This window comes from Stomoxys calcitrans, chromosome 4, assembly GCF_963082655.1.
Source record: "Stomoxys calcitrans chromosome 4, idStoCalc2.1, whole genome shotgun sequence".
Lineage (NCBI taxonomy): Eukaryota > Metazoa > Arthropoda > Insecta > Diptera > Muscidae > Stomoxys > Stomoxys calcitrans.
This window is the reverse complement of record NC_081555.1, coordinates 146,572,211-146,587,857: the sequence shown is the minus strand read 5'-3', so window position 1 is coordinate 146,587,857 and position 15,647 is coordinate 146,572,211. Positions and strand designations below refer to the sequence as shown.

The 15,647-nt window shown below is 34.8% G+C and overlaps 1 protein-coding gene across 1 annotated transcript in view; it reads right to left on the bottom strand.

The window, feature by feature from the left end:
- Window positions 1-14,538, bottom strand: part of LOC106082684 (cytochrome P450 4g15) — a 29,849-nt gene extending 15,311 nt beyond the window's left edge. The window contains exons 1-3 of the mRNA XM_013245347.2: window positions 13,946-14,538; window positions 9,198-9,395; window positions 298-480 (exon numbers count right to left, since the gene is read on the bottom strand). Coding sequence (XP_013100801.2) covers window positions 298-480; window positions 9,198-9,395; window positions 13,946-14,147 — 583 coding nt within the window. The 5' untranslated portion in view covers window positions 14,148-14,538. The remainder of the gene's footprint in view (window positions 1-297; window positions 481-9,197; window positions 9,396-13,945) is intronic.
- Between the last annotated feature and the right edge of the window lie 1,109 nt (window positions 14,539-15,647).

Below are 15,647 nucleotides of genomic sequence, written 5' to 3'. Positions count from 1 at the left end.
CTGAACTTAGTACGGTTTTACTTGTTTTTTCTACTTTATTTGACCTTTTTTTGAAACTATTTGCTAATGTCCACGTATGGGACTGCGGTCATCATAGTGTTAATATGCAAATGACAGTTAGATATAATTGTCACAATAACCCATAAAATATGAGTTTTCTTTGTATCCAGCCAATAAAAATCCCAACAATGGAAGTAATTCACCAAACTAACTACAATTTCCATAAGTGAGATGACTATGATGTTAAATATGGGTAACCGACTACCATTTGTGGCCCGTGTGAGAGGTACTACTTACCCAATAAAATCTCAACGGTGGCCTCACTCATATAATCGTGACAGTCGAACGTCTTGCCACCCTCTGACTGAAGTTTACGCACCACATTGCGCGAATTCTCATTGAATAGATCAATGAAACTCTTCAGAACATTCAAATGGAATGTGGGTGCAATCAACTTGCGATGTGAACGCCATTTGTGACCTGTGGAAAGAATGAAAAAAAAAAAATTAGAAAACAGAGCATAGAACTCTATAATAAAAAATAATTTTTATTTTATTAACAAATAAATACGAAATTCTAAACTGAAATATGTACACATATAAAATGCATGCTTTTTTCAATTGTATGTATGAACTCGTTTGCCTGAATTCATTCATGAAGTGTGTTGTTATCTTTTGTTGTTTATCTTCCTCCTCTTGTGTCACAAGCAAAATAGTCGTCTGTTGTGTGGCTTCAAATGCTGATTTGAAATAATGTAGCTGTTACTACATCTACCCATTCCATATGAAGCCGCCCAACTTCTTCTTTGATAAGATTTTCGGTTAATAGTGAAGCGGATGAGTGTGCAAGGCATCAACACAAATTTGAATTTATGTTTTATTTTCCGATGCCACATTGTCCAAATATTTGTACTAATTGTAGTTTTTTGTATAGAGAAGTTTAAAACAAGATATAAAAATATACTTTAATATATCTATTAGATGAGTTTACAATTGGATATATTGGGTTGCCCAAAAAGTAATTGCAGATTTTTCATATAGTCGGCTTTGACAAATTTTTTCACAGCTTGTGACTCTGTAATTGCATTCTTTCTTTTGTCAGTTATCAGCTGTTACTTTTAGCTTGCTTTAGAAAAAAAGTGTAAAAAAGTATATTTGATTAAAGTTCATTCTAAGTTGTACTAAAAATGCATTTACTTTCTTTTAAAAAATCCGCAATTACTATTTGGGCAACCCAATATTTTTGTAACAGCAAATCAGAAAAGATAAAGAGATAAGGTTTCTAGGACTATTATCTATGAAATAAATCCTCGCCTTTAAAAATATGATTATTTCCAGTTATTAATGTATGCTCCGTACCAAATTTCGCTCAATCGGATAAGAATTGGGGATATTTAGGGATCGGTTTTTACATTGGTCAGTTTTAATCTATTTGGTGTTGGTTTTAGTGGGTGAAAAGGAAAACATCAAGCAAAGTGGAAACAAGTAACAAGTAAAAAGGCATTAAGTTCGGCCGGGCCGAACTTTGGATGCCCACCACCTCGGGTATATATGTAAATCCCATTTCGTCACAATCCGGTGAAAATTGGATAACTTAAGCACCCAAATTCGGCACGGACATTGAGTGGTATAATATATATGACACTATTCAATTTTGTAGAACAAAATATTGGTATTTTTGGCAGATATATACAGTTATAAACCGATCTGAACCATACTAAGGTCGGATATCCGATGCTCAGAAAACTCACAATTTCAGCGAAATAGGGCAATAAATAAAGCTTTTATTGGCTTCAGTTCCCTTATCGACAGATAGGTCTATATGGCAGCTATATCTTAATATAGTCCGATCAGAACCATATTTAAGTCGGATGTTGGGAACTCTTAACCTACACACTGTTTAAAATTTCAGCGAAATCGGGTTATAAATAACGCTTTTATTGGTCTATCGGTCTATATGGCAGCTATATCAAAATAAAGTCCGATCTGAACCATATTTAGGTCGGGTATCAGGAGGCTAAAAATAACTCTGTGTTTCAAATTTCAGCGAAAACGGTTAAAAAATAAAGCTTTTATGGGCGTCAGACCCTTTATCGGCAGATCGGTCTATATGACAGCTGTATCTAAATATAGTCCGAAATAACCCATATTTGGGTCGGATATTGAGAAGTTTCAAACTGCGCACTATTCCAAATTTCAGCGAAATCGGGTAATAATTAATGCTTTTATGGCCTTCAGACCCCTTATCGGTAGATCGGTCAATATGGCAGCTATATCTAAATATAGTCCGATCTGAACCATATTTAGATCAGTTGTCGGGAAGTCTTAAACTACTCACTTTTTCAAATTTCAGCAAAATCGGAAAAAAACTCAAGTTTTTATGGGCATTACACCCTTTATCGGAAAATCGGTCTATATAGCAGCTTTACCAAATATGGTCCGATTTGGCCCCTTCAAGAACAAAAAGACGTATCTGTGCCAAATTTCAGCTCAATATCTCAATTTTTGAAGGCTCTAGAGTGATTACAACAGACAGGCATACACACGGACATCGTTAAATAGTCTTAGAATTTTACGACGATCCGAAATATATATATTGGGTTGCCCAAAAAGTAATTGCGGATTTTACATATAGTCGGCGTTGACAAATTTATTCAACGGCTTGTGACTGTGTAATTGCATTCTTTCTTCTGTCAGTTACTTTTTGGCCAACCCAATACTTTGTAGGGTCGGATTTGATATTTCGATGTGTTGCAAACGGAATGACTAAATGAATATACCACCTATCCTATGGAGGGCGGGTTTAAAAATTGGTGCATCCATTTCACACTGGTAGATCTATTACAATAGACGTCGTCGGCATGGATGAGCAGTATGTGTTCTTTTGAGGAAAGTGTTTGGAAAGCTATGGACTCTTGTCATTACATCAAGAAACAAAGCATTTTTTACCACTTTGGTATGATTTCGTACAATTTCGTACTTTTTCCTATGTACTTCTACAAATTTCAGTAAAATCTTTTAGTCGCCCAATTTATTTTGCCAAGTTGTATCCCAATTTTGAGCGCTTTATCTCATTTCATAAAGATTGTAATTTCTTTATGAAATGAGCTAAAGCTTTTAGCTGTTTTTGTACCTAAATGTACGAATTTCAAAATCTACACCCCAAATTTCAGAGCCTTAGCTTAATCGGTATAGAAAGTATTATTTGGTATGTTTTGGTACCTAAATGTACGAATTAAGAAAAAAGTGTACCCGTATTCCAATTTGGAGAACTTTAGTTCAAGTCGTATAGAAAGTACAATTTTGTACATTTTAGTACCAAAATGTACGATTTTGAAAAAATTCTGGTCGCCCACTATATACAGTCGTGGTTTATTTGCAGGCCAAATTTCAGAGCTCTACCTCAATCTGATTTAAATTTTGGTACCTATTACCCTTATTGGTACCAAAATGTACGAATTTTTGAAACACTCATTAAGTCACCCATCATATGTTTCCTACTTGTACCTACATGCCAAATTTTAGAGCTCTTGCTCGAACCGTACATAAAGTATGGTACCTTTTAGGGTACTAAACATACATTTTCTCCCATTTTTATCATAGAATTTCAAATTTTTTCTTACCACGATCATAACTTTGCAATAGATGTCTTTTCTACCAAATTTACCACAGGGTGACAGGATAGAGCTTTTTCCTTTTTGGTAGTTTTTTGTACCGAAATTTACAAAAGTCGGGTGAATAGATGTTCTTAAACCGGAGTTCTACTTCGCTGATCAAAATCTGACCAGGCGGTTTACATTTTGTACCGTCATCAGTGTTCGATTCGGTAGTATTCTCGTCATCAAAACTATCGCAAAACAGCTACTGGAAAAATGTTCCTTTCATATCCCTATAACACTTTTTGAATGTGTTTCCAGATTTATTTCTTTGCCTCTGAAATAGGTGGTGACTTTACCAAGACCATTGGTTTGATGTTGAAGTCTTTGTTAGAATTTCCAGAATTTATATTACTCCTAAACATCTCGATATGTTTGCACTGACGTTTTTCCATTGCTCTCTTCCCTCCTTGGAATCGACATTTCTCCTCGCTGATCTTCTACCTTTACCCTTTCTTCGCTTGAAGCATGGCAGGATTGACATGTATTTCGCATTCTTAGTTTCAGTAATATTTTGGTTGCGATAGTTCTCCTGGTCGTACAATGGGCTCCTTGAGGGTGCTTTTGGTAGCGAAGTACGTGACAAGTAGCGATTTTTTTCGCACTTTCTTAATGTAATATGTGTGGTATTTTTCTTCACAGGATCGCTATGGTCCTGTACTATAGCGGCTTTATTAACGTGGTACTTTAATGTTGGAAACGCTTTTCTAGACGTTCTACTTTTTTCTATACACTTAATCAGTCCTTCATGACACATTTACACAATGATCTCATTGACATTTCTGAATTATCCAGTTGCGTCTTTCTTTCAATTCATTATGACGACAACTTATTCGGCGACTGGCCATTTCTTAATTTGACTATGGGTAATTTTCAAATAAACAAAATTTTTGTTTTGTTTTTGCTCTTGATTAGGAAAAGAAAAGCTGTTTGCATAATACAGACGTACTCATTTTTATAATAAATTCTAATTATTGCTTAAGAAGCTGCACAGTGGGATTAAATGCTGGTGAATTGTGGTAAAAACTGTATGTAACAAATTTTCATTATTATATCTTATAGTTATTTGCAACACAGGGTATGGTATGGTTCTTCTTGAATTTAAAACCATTTTAAAGGGTGGCCCATATAGCGTAATATTTGCCTTCTTGGGCTAATGGTAAATTGGGTAAATACCTGCGTATTTACCCATTTATACTCAAAACCTGGGTATTATTTAAAATTTTGCCAATATCATGGCCATAAAAATATTTTTCAAAAAATTTTTGATGATTTCGTATTCTTTGTATATAAACCTGATCTTCTGATCCCACAAAATCGGATTTTAGTTATATATAGCCGCTATATAGACCGATCTCCAGACTTAAAGTCTTGAAGCAATAAATTGGTAATTTTTCATCTGATTTCTATGAAATTTGGCACAGTGAGTGCTGGTAGATCCCTACCCATTTCTGTGAAGTGTGGTTCAGATCGATCTATATTTGGATATAGTTACCCTTAGACCGACCGCCCGATCTCCCGATATATGGTATTGAGGCCATAAAATATCCATTTTTTACCCGAATTCGATGAAATTCGGCACAGTGTGTTCGCAGTGTGCCGCAATTGGTACTATTTATTGGGTTGCCCAAAAAGTAATTGCGGATTTTTTAAAAGAAAGTAAATGCATTTTTTATAAAACTTAGAATGAACTTTAATCAAATATACTTTTTTTACACAATTTTTTTTTTTAAAGCAAGCTAAAAGTATCTGCTGATAACTGACAGAAGAAAGAATGCAATTACAGAGTCATAAGCTGTGAAAAAATTTGTCAACGCCGACTATATGAAAAATCCGCAATTACTTTTTGGGCAACCCAATAGTACCTTCTTTATGTATTAAGCTAAGGCACTGAATTTTGGTACTTAGGCGCACACTATGGTAATCTAAATTGGCTGACTATATGAGTTTTTGGAAAATGATACATGAAGGTATCAAAAAAAGTATCAAAAATGTACGAAATGTATGAACATTGAACTGGGCGAACGGATAGAGCTAGAATTTTGAAATTCTGCTTAAAGAATCATGTTGCGTTAAATTGGGGTTGGGAAGAAAATGTGGACAGTTGTTCTCGAAACGACAGAAAACGTACCTTTAGTACCGCATTACTTTTTTTGGTACTTTTTTTACGGAGAGAGCTAGAGCTCTAAAATTTGGCATCTAGGTACAACTTGGAAATATACAGGGTGGCTGATGAAAGCCGCTACCAAAAAAAAAATGTAATAACTTTTTTTCTATTTAATAATAATAATTTAATAATTAATTTAATTAATTAATTAATTAATTTAATTAATAATAATTTAATAATTAATTTAATAATTTAATTTAACATGAATAAAAGAAAAATGTATTCCATACACCGAAAAAAAAATGTAGCAATATTCATCATTGTAGCAATATTCATCAGCCACCCTGTATGATGGGGGATTAAATTTTTTTTTTTCAATATACGAACATTTTGGTACAAAATGGTACCAAAAAGGATAAAATAGTACGAAATGGCTTATCTTAGTCCACAACGAACGGTGATAGCTACAATTAAACAATTTGGTAAAAATTATCGTGATCTTGAAAAAATTGAATATTCGGTAACAAATCGTATCAGAAGTGGAAGAAAATGTACTATAGTGCTGAAATTGGTACTATTTGGTACATTTTTTACTGATTAAGCTTAAGCCTCCATAATTAACAGTATAAGAGATTTTCTTGAAATTCTTCTATTTAGGTAGTAAAACGTACAAAATTGTACTTTCTACACGAATTGAGCTAAAGCTTTGAAATATAGGATGCAGGTAAACCTTGAGAGTATAATCGACCGACTATAGAAACTTTTTATAATTCGTACATTAAGGTACTAAAACGTACAAAATGGTACTTTCTTAACTCTAAAAATCGGAATGCAGTTGACAGTATATATCGGGGAGCAAGGTGATTTTTTTGAAATTCGAACATTATGTACTAAAACGTACAAAATGGTACTTTCTTTATGGAATGAGAAATAGATCTGATATTTGGGATGCAGGCACACCTTGGCAGTATATATCGATCGACTAGGAGATTTTCTTGATATTATTATATTTAGATACTAAAACGGACAAAATGGTACTGTTTAAGGGATAGAGCTAAAGCTCACCAAATTCCGATACAGTTACTCCTTGGCAGTGTATGTTGGGCGGCTAAGAGATATTTTTGAAGTTCGTACATTTAAGTACTAAAACGTACAAAACGGTACTTTCTTTACAAACTGAGCTAGAGCGCTGACATTTTGGACAAAGGTACACCTTGGGAGTATATTTCGACCAATTGAAGAATTTTTAGAAATTCATGCTATAAGGTATTAAAACGTACAAAATCGGGATGCAGTACTCCTAGATAGTATATATTGGGGGACAAGGAGATTCTTTTGAAATTCGAACATTTAGGTATTAAAACGTACAAAGTGGTTCTTTCTTTACGGATTGAGCTAGAGCCCCGAAATTTGGTATGCAGGCACACCTTGGCAGTATTTATCGGGCGACAAGGAGTTTTTTATACTAGTACATTAACGAAATAAAAAGTAGAAAATGGTACATTGTTTACAGATTGAGCTATAGAAGTGCTTTTTTCTAATTTCCTATATTAAAAGTTACACCTCAAGACAATTTATCGGGCGACTAGAAATTTTTTTTAACTTCGCATATTAGGTACTGAGGTACTAAATGTATAAAATTGTACTTCTTTGCGGATTGAGCTAGAGGTACGGATTGAAAGTATAAATCGGGCGAATAGGGACATTTTTTTTAAATTCGAACATCAAAGTACTAAAACGTACAAATGGTAATTTCTTTAAAGATTGAGCGACAGCTCTTAAAACTGGAATACTGTTACTCATTAACAAAATATATCAAGCATTTTGAAGATTGTTTTTAAATTTGTACATAGATAGGACATTATGATATATCTTAGCCCACAACTGCACAAATGGCATTTTAAACAAGTAAAAGAGTGGTAAGTTTGGCAGAGCCGAATCTTATATACCTTCCACCATGGATCGGATTTCTCAAATTCTTTGGCAGGCATCACTTTATAAGCAGACAGAGGATAATGATAAGAATTCCGTCCTTTATGGGCTCATGAAGTATAATCATATATATATATATGAGCTCATGAAGTAAAATCGGATAAGAATTGCGTCGTCTAGAGCCTCATGATGTCAAAATCCCAGATCGGTTTATATGGCAGCTATCACAGTTGTTGAAAATTATAACAAAACAACTCATACAAAATTTTTGCCAAATCCGATAAGAATTGCGCCCTCTGGAGGCTTAAGAAATCTAAATCCAAGATCAGTTTATTTGGCTGCTATATCGAAACATGGATCGATATGGTCCATGTATTTGTGGAAAATTTCAAGCGCCTAGCTTTACCCCTTTCGTGCTTTCCACAGACAGGCGGACGGACATGGCTTGATGAACTTAAAAAGTCAAGACGATCAAGAATATATATACCTTATGGGGTCTAAGATCAATATTTCGAGGTGTTGCAAATGGAATAGCGAAGCTAGTATACCCCCATCTTATGATGGGGCTACAACAAAAAGGGATTGAGCTAGAGCCCGAAAATTTGGGATACAGAATGAGCGACTAGAAGGTTTTTTTTCGCAAATTCAGGTACGAAAACGTATATAATGATTCTCTCTTTGCGGAATGAATTAGAGTTCACAAAATTGGGATACAGTTACACCTTGACTGTATATATCGGGCGACTAGAGGATTATTTTAAAATTTATACATTTGGGCACTCAAACTTACAAAATGTAACTTTCTTTATGGATTAGGCTAAAGCTCTTCAAATTGCGACACAATTATAACTTGATATTGGGTGTGCCATCATGGGCAGCGAAACGAACAGGAGAATGATAGTACTTTATACTGGGTTGCTCAAAAAGTAATTGCGGATTTTTTAAAAGAAAGTAAATGCATTTTTAATAAAACTTTGAATGAACTTTAATCAAATATACTTTTTTTACACTTTTTTTCTAAAGCAAGCTAAAAGTAACAGCTGATAACTTACAGAGTCACAAGCTGTGAAAAAATTTTTCAACGCCGACTATATGAAAAATCCGCAATTACTTTTTGGGCAACCAATATTTCCAGACGGTGACATTAGTGAGTGCGTAACAAAGTCCTGAAAGAATTTTTCACTTTCAAATCTTCATTCTACTAAAAATATTTTTTTTGGAATTTCTCGCCGGTGCTTTATCTCATTTGCTTGGACGTCTTTGAACAATAGTTGACGGAACAAATGGTCTTGGGCTTGCTTTATAGTTTATAAGCTAATTGTAGAGAGTGAAGCTGATGCCTTCTAAAAGGAAATTCGTTCAATTAATTTCTTTTATTGATTAGGCCAATGTGACCGAACTTCAAATGAACTGTACTAGCAGATAAGTATGACCTATCATTTCAAAGTGAGAAACTAAACTAACTTCGATCTTATAATATTATATTGAAAGCATGTTACTTACCTGTACTGATTAAAAGACCATCGCCCAACCATGGTTTGAAAAATTTATATTCCGATGCCTTATCGATGTACACCTGACTGCTGAGTAGAATTTCCACATCTTTGGGATCATAGATGAATACCAACAACTTGGGACCAAGCCACATTTTACACACGTGAGGAAATTCGGAACTTTTGCGAATGACCGTACTGAAAACAGCTGTATAAAAAAATATTATTAAAAAATCTTAATTAAAAACAAAATCGATTTTAATGGAAATATGTGTTAATAATGCTTGAATTTTCTTTTTTTGAACCGTGGTAAATGTGTTTCATTCATAAAGTAAATATGCATTTAGCTATTCTTTTTTGGGGGAGGGTAATTGTTTTTTATTCATAAAGTAAATATAAAGGGATGAAAATATTTGTTCTGGCATTTCAGAAACTGTATAGAAGCGTATTTATAAAAAAATATAAGGAAACCATTACTGTGGTACAGAGTGTAATACGTTTGTACATTAATTTGAAGTGCTGAAAGCAGAAGAGAAAGACCCACTTTTAAGAATACCAATCGACTCACTTCTTGATTCGATTTAACCAGTCTATCCGTTCGTCAGTCTGTTTGTCTTTCTATGTATTTTTATACCCTCCACCATTGGATGGAGGTATACTATTTCGTCATTCCGTTTGTAACACCTCGAAATATTCGTCTTAGACCCCATTAAGTATATATATTTTTGATCGTCATGATATTCTAAGTCGATCTGGCCATGTCCTTCCACCTGTCCGCTCGTCGGTCTGTCGAAAGCACGCTTATTTTCGAAGGAGTAAAGCTAGGCGCTTGAAGTGTTGCACAAATACTTCCTATTAGTGTAGGTCGGTTGGGATTGTAAATGGGCCAAATTGATCCATGTCTTGATATAGATTATTCAATTTGCCTGAAATTTTCGAGGTGATATTTTTCTATGAATTGTACGGCATGACAAGAACGGTCCATATTGGTCAATAACTTCATATAGCACATATATATTTGTAAAAGTAATTCAAAGAACTTGACAAATGCGATCCATGGTGGAGGGTATATAAGATTTGGCCCGACCGATTTACTTGTTTTTTCTAACATCCCTTCTATAATTAAGCAGCAGTAATTTTTAGCAAACAATAGACTTTCAGCAGCAAGCCTGCTGCTCTGCAATTGCAGAGCTACTGCTGTAATAGCAGAACTACTGCTGCAATAGCAGCAAAACTACAATAATTGCTAATATTCACCAGACAGTGTTTTCTATTTTCAGCAATTTTTACTGTGTGTGTAATAATTTAATTATATATAATGCTCTTAACATAAAATGTCTTTTTCCAAGTGTTGGAAGATCAATCAACAGGAATCGACTTCTGTAAAGTGGAAATAATTCCGATGGGTTCCAATTCAGGCCACGTAAAGCGAACATCAGAATTTAAATCTGAACTGATTCGATTCTATCAAAAGGCCCATTTTCCAATACAAGACAAATTAAGCTTACAAATAATCCCTTAGTGATATAAGGGTCACGTTAAATGAAGACTTGGCTTTATTAACTCAAGAATCGATGTGTAAATGAAACCGTAATTTAGGATGTACGATAAAGCCTAGATCAGCAAACGAATCTACATTATCTAGATTGTACGAGCCAATGAAGAAATCCGAAAGTATTGGCTGGGATGTAAACAAAGATATTTTCATACATTTCCTCAAATTAAGGGGCATTCTATTTGCACTGCTCCAATTGACAAGAGAGTGTAGATGGTAGTGTATGCATAAAAATCTTCACATCATGAACATACATTAGTATTTTAGAAAAACAATAACATCGGAAATATCATAAAGATAAAGGACAAAAAGTAATGGACCCTAGTGACTTTCCTGTGGCACATCAGAAGAAATAATGATATCCTTCGAAGTACTGTCTGTGTACGGATGATATTCAATCTAGAAGAGCCGTCGGAAAATCCATAACATCGAGTTTAAGAAGTAGAAGCCTGTATATCGCAGTATCAAAAGCCTTGCCATAATCGGTATAAATAACGTCTGTCTGTTGTCTTTTTACAAAACCCTTATGAACGTGGCGTACAAATTCCATGAGGTTAAAAGATGTGGATGTACCTTGTACAAAACCGTGCTGAAAAGGTGAAATAACAAATAACAATAACTTAAGATAATGAGATATTCCTTGAAAATCCAGAAATTGGAAAAGCTTAGGAAATGCGCTCGATTTTCCGATACACCTATAATTATCGACAACAAATCTATTAGCGGACTTATGAAGGGGGATAACAAATCTCGACCCTCATTAGGGTGGGAAATATGCCTTATCCAGTGAGTAATTAAATAATCTATTGAGAGGCAAATAAAGTTCACCAGCACAAGATATCAGGATACAGATTGGGACACCATCAGGTCCAGGAATGTGAAGCGTAGTGTTCTTAGCCCTAATAAAACCTCCTCTTCCGTCAAAACAATGCGAGGAAAATAGCAAAATTTTCACAACTTAACATTATAATGGCCACTAATAATGTTCTGGGGGCTGGAAACAAATTCGCAGTTTCGAAGTCATCTGACGACTTCTTCCTCCCAAGTTTCTTGCAGACGGGAGACTTCTGCGCCTTCCTTTAAGTATCCACAAACTTGAAAAAGCTCTTGGGATTATGCAAAAGGCCCTGTCCCATACGGACTAAATGTCGAGATTGACATCTGGAGTTCTAGGTATTAAACCCGCTTCTCGCAAATGAATACTTCGAGTAATTCTCCGCAGTATGCGATTTCTTAAAATTCCTGAATAACCCACTTCTAATATTGCGTAAACGCCTAAGTGCAGGTGTAAACCCTCATCAGCAACCTGTTTTACGATAGGTTCAGAATCAGCCAAAGCAGAGTTCAGTTGTTCGTGGAATCCCAATATGAAGTAATTTTTTATACCCACCACCATAGAATATTCATTTAGTGATTCCGTTTGCAACACATCGAAATATCAATTTCCTACCCTCCAAAGTATATATATTTCGGATAGTCGTAAAATTCTAAGACGTCCGTCCGTCGGTTCTAATCACTCTACAGCCTTTAAAAATTGAGATATTGAGTTGAAATTTGCCACAAATACGTATTTTTGATGCACGCTGGTCAAGTTCTTGAACGGGCCAAATCGGACCATATTTTGATGTAGCTGCTACAAATTTCGCTGAAATTTGAAACAGTGAGTAGTATTAGGTATCCCGATATCTGACCCAAATATGGTTCAGATCGGACTATATTTGGATATAGCTGCCATATAGACCGATCTCCCGATAAAGGGTCCGAAGCCCATAACAGCTTAATTTTTTAGATGACAATTTAATCAGAAAGTAATTCTGGTTAATTCTGGAGGCCACCGTGACGTATGGCGCCGATGACACCGAACGCACGGGTTCAAATCCTGGCGTGAACATCAAAAAAAATTCATCCTTACTAATGCTGGTAAGGTATCCTGCCATGTTAAACTTTTTTACCAAGTGGTGTCGCTATGCGGCACGCCGTTCGGACTTGGCATAAAAAAGGAGGCCCCTTATCATTGAGCTTAAACTTTAATCGGACTGCACTCTACGGGAAATTTAGTAACTATTCTGAGTCAATCGGTATACTTATCAATGGGTCTATCTCTCAAATGCAGTAAGTTGTAATTCCCTGTACCACAGAAGTGGTGTATGGTATATATATTGTTTTAGAGTTTAACTATTATGTAAACAGAAACACCGATAATCCATATCATAACTATCACGCCCACAAATTTTGAGAACATTTTTAGCTAGAATTTTGACTTTGGACGAGGAAATCTATTTAAATATATTTTTTTATGATAAAAAATATTATACGACTTTTCCATTCATGCACTGTAGTGCTAACGAAAACCGAATTAAGGTACTTTACATCTAACACTAGATAATTATTTTCTAAAACAGTTCTTCTCTTGGGTATTATTCTCATGTTCTTACATGGATTTAACACTTTCATATTTTTTACATTTTAATAACACCTAATATTTTTTTTTTATATATTAGTCCAACCATTTTTCGCTGATATTTTTGGAATTTCGGTTGCGACTGTGCCGTATTCATTAAGTTTTTTTTCACATTTGAATGAATTAATGTTCAATAATTCATTGTATAAATACAAATTTAAAACGATTTACTTTGTTGTTCTTTACAAATTTATAGTCATCTAACAAATTGAAAATTTTCATTGTTTTGTTAATAAATTTTAATTTTTTCTTTATTTTTGAGCACATTTTTTGGGTTTTTATATGTAAACTACTATTTTACTCAAAAATAAACAAGTATTGCAATTTTTAAAAATATTTTAAATCCATTCGATAGTCGAAACATTTTCAGGCTTCTTTTTTATGGATTATTGTACTTTAAAGTTGATATTTATGTCATTAGTATTTTTTGTAAATTTGTGTTTTTGTATTGTATTTTTGGTTAAATTTGTATATTTTTCTATGGACTATTTTCTTTGTTTTGATACACTTTTAAATATCCTTATTCATTTCAAAATGTCAGTTAAACATTTTAAAGGCACTTTGATTTTGCTTGTGTAACTTAAATAAGTTTAAATGGTCCTTTTGGCATTGCAGTTTTTTTTATTCACTATTCCAATTTTATGGCTCATAAAATTTGAAACCTTTTTTTAAAGATTTTCAAGCATATCCAAACACACACACATATACATATGTCGAATGTTGCGAAAAACAAAACACATACATGATGCTGGCCCCAACACATCAAACAATTGACCCACAATGGGTAATCCTTTGGGTCCCGGCAATCTATCAGCCAACTCGTACAGATGGCGACGCGACATACGCCAATAAATGTACCATAGCGAAAGCAGCGGCAGCAAAAGGAAGTAAAATACGCTTGCCGGCGATATCATTTGGGGATCCTTCAACACTTCCAAAGCCATTTTGATGTGGCAATGGTCACTGCGACTATGTTTGTTACTCCGGGTTTGGTTTGCTCTTGATAAGATATCCGCACAGACAATTTAGAAAATGAAAAGGAAACGTACTTTTTCCCCGTGACTTATTTATTTAGTTAAGACAAAACGATTATTCCATCTATTAGAGTAGGCAATTAAGTAATATACATAAGTGTTCTTTGCTCTTTTATTTTTCTTTCTTTCTTGTTTTTTGTGGCTATTCTCTACACTTTAACTTTTCCATTTGAGTTTTTATTTTTGTTGCTGCGCTCTTTGCCACTGTGTTTTATTTTTGGGATATTTGTTTTGAAAATCCACACTGCCGTTACCGTCCGTTAAAGTTAAAAAAGCGCGTCCGCGGTAAACTATGGGCATGCCTCAAAGCGCAGCTTACTTTTATAGCCTGTGCTGTGGTTGTGATACCTAATCACCGGGTTCGTTTTGTCTACATGTCGCTCTAATCCATAGGCTCTGGCACAGGCACTGGCTGCTTATAAAACGCCGCAGCAAGTCAGGCAAATAGTCGTCGTCGGGCAATCGGGTTTTGAACGCATTGCTCATAGCGACACACATTGGGATAATATTAACAAGTTTTGGGAGGAAATTGCTGATATAATATTGCGAACAGTGTGTATAAATGTACTTATTGATAGATTGCTTAAAATAATTAAATAAAATGATGAATTATTGCATTGCTGCCAAGATTAGGAAATCAAAAATTATTCGTGACTTCTTCACAACGGCGAAGTTTTTTTAAACATATAGAGAAAGGCATAAGTCGGGAGGCCACCGTGGCGCAGAGGTAAGCATATCCGCATATGACGCCGAATTTCGGCTTGTGGTTATCCCCTTCCTAGGTCGCCCCGGTAGCCGAGTTGGTAGCGTGCTTGGATTACCAGTGTAGGGGACGTGGGTTCGATTCCCGCCAGAAGCCTTGGTCTGATGCTACTATGGTATCACAATGAACTTAAAATTGTCTAAATGAGTCTGTAAAGGATTTCCACTGTTACCTAACCAAACCATCTCCTTACTAATGCTGGCTACATTCGTAGGGTATCCTGCCAAGTTAAATCTTCTCTACCAAGTGGTGTCGCTATGCGGCCCGACCTTTGGACTCGTCATAAAAAAGGAGTCCCCCTATCATCGAGCTTAAACTTTTATCGGATTGCTCTCATTGATATGAGAGAATTATTCCCTGTTCCTTAATGGACAATTTAGTATAGGTCGGGAAGTGCCGACTATAAGTCTACTCCATAAGTGAAAACTGAGCTATACCACAATAGGAACATTTTATCTTATAATGGACCAATTTTGATGGGCAACGGTAAAGGTAAAGGTCGTATATATTAGTGTAAAACGAGCGATGTATATATACGAGAGCTATATATTAATCTGAACCAATTTTGATTAATTTTTCTAAAAGTGTAATTTAAAATCACCACATCATTGGAATATTAACCAAATTCGGAAGAATACATATATGTG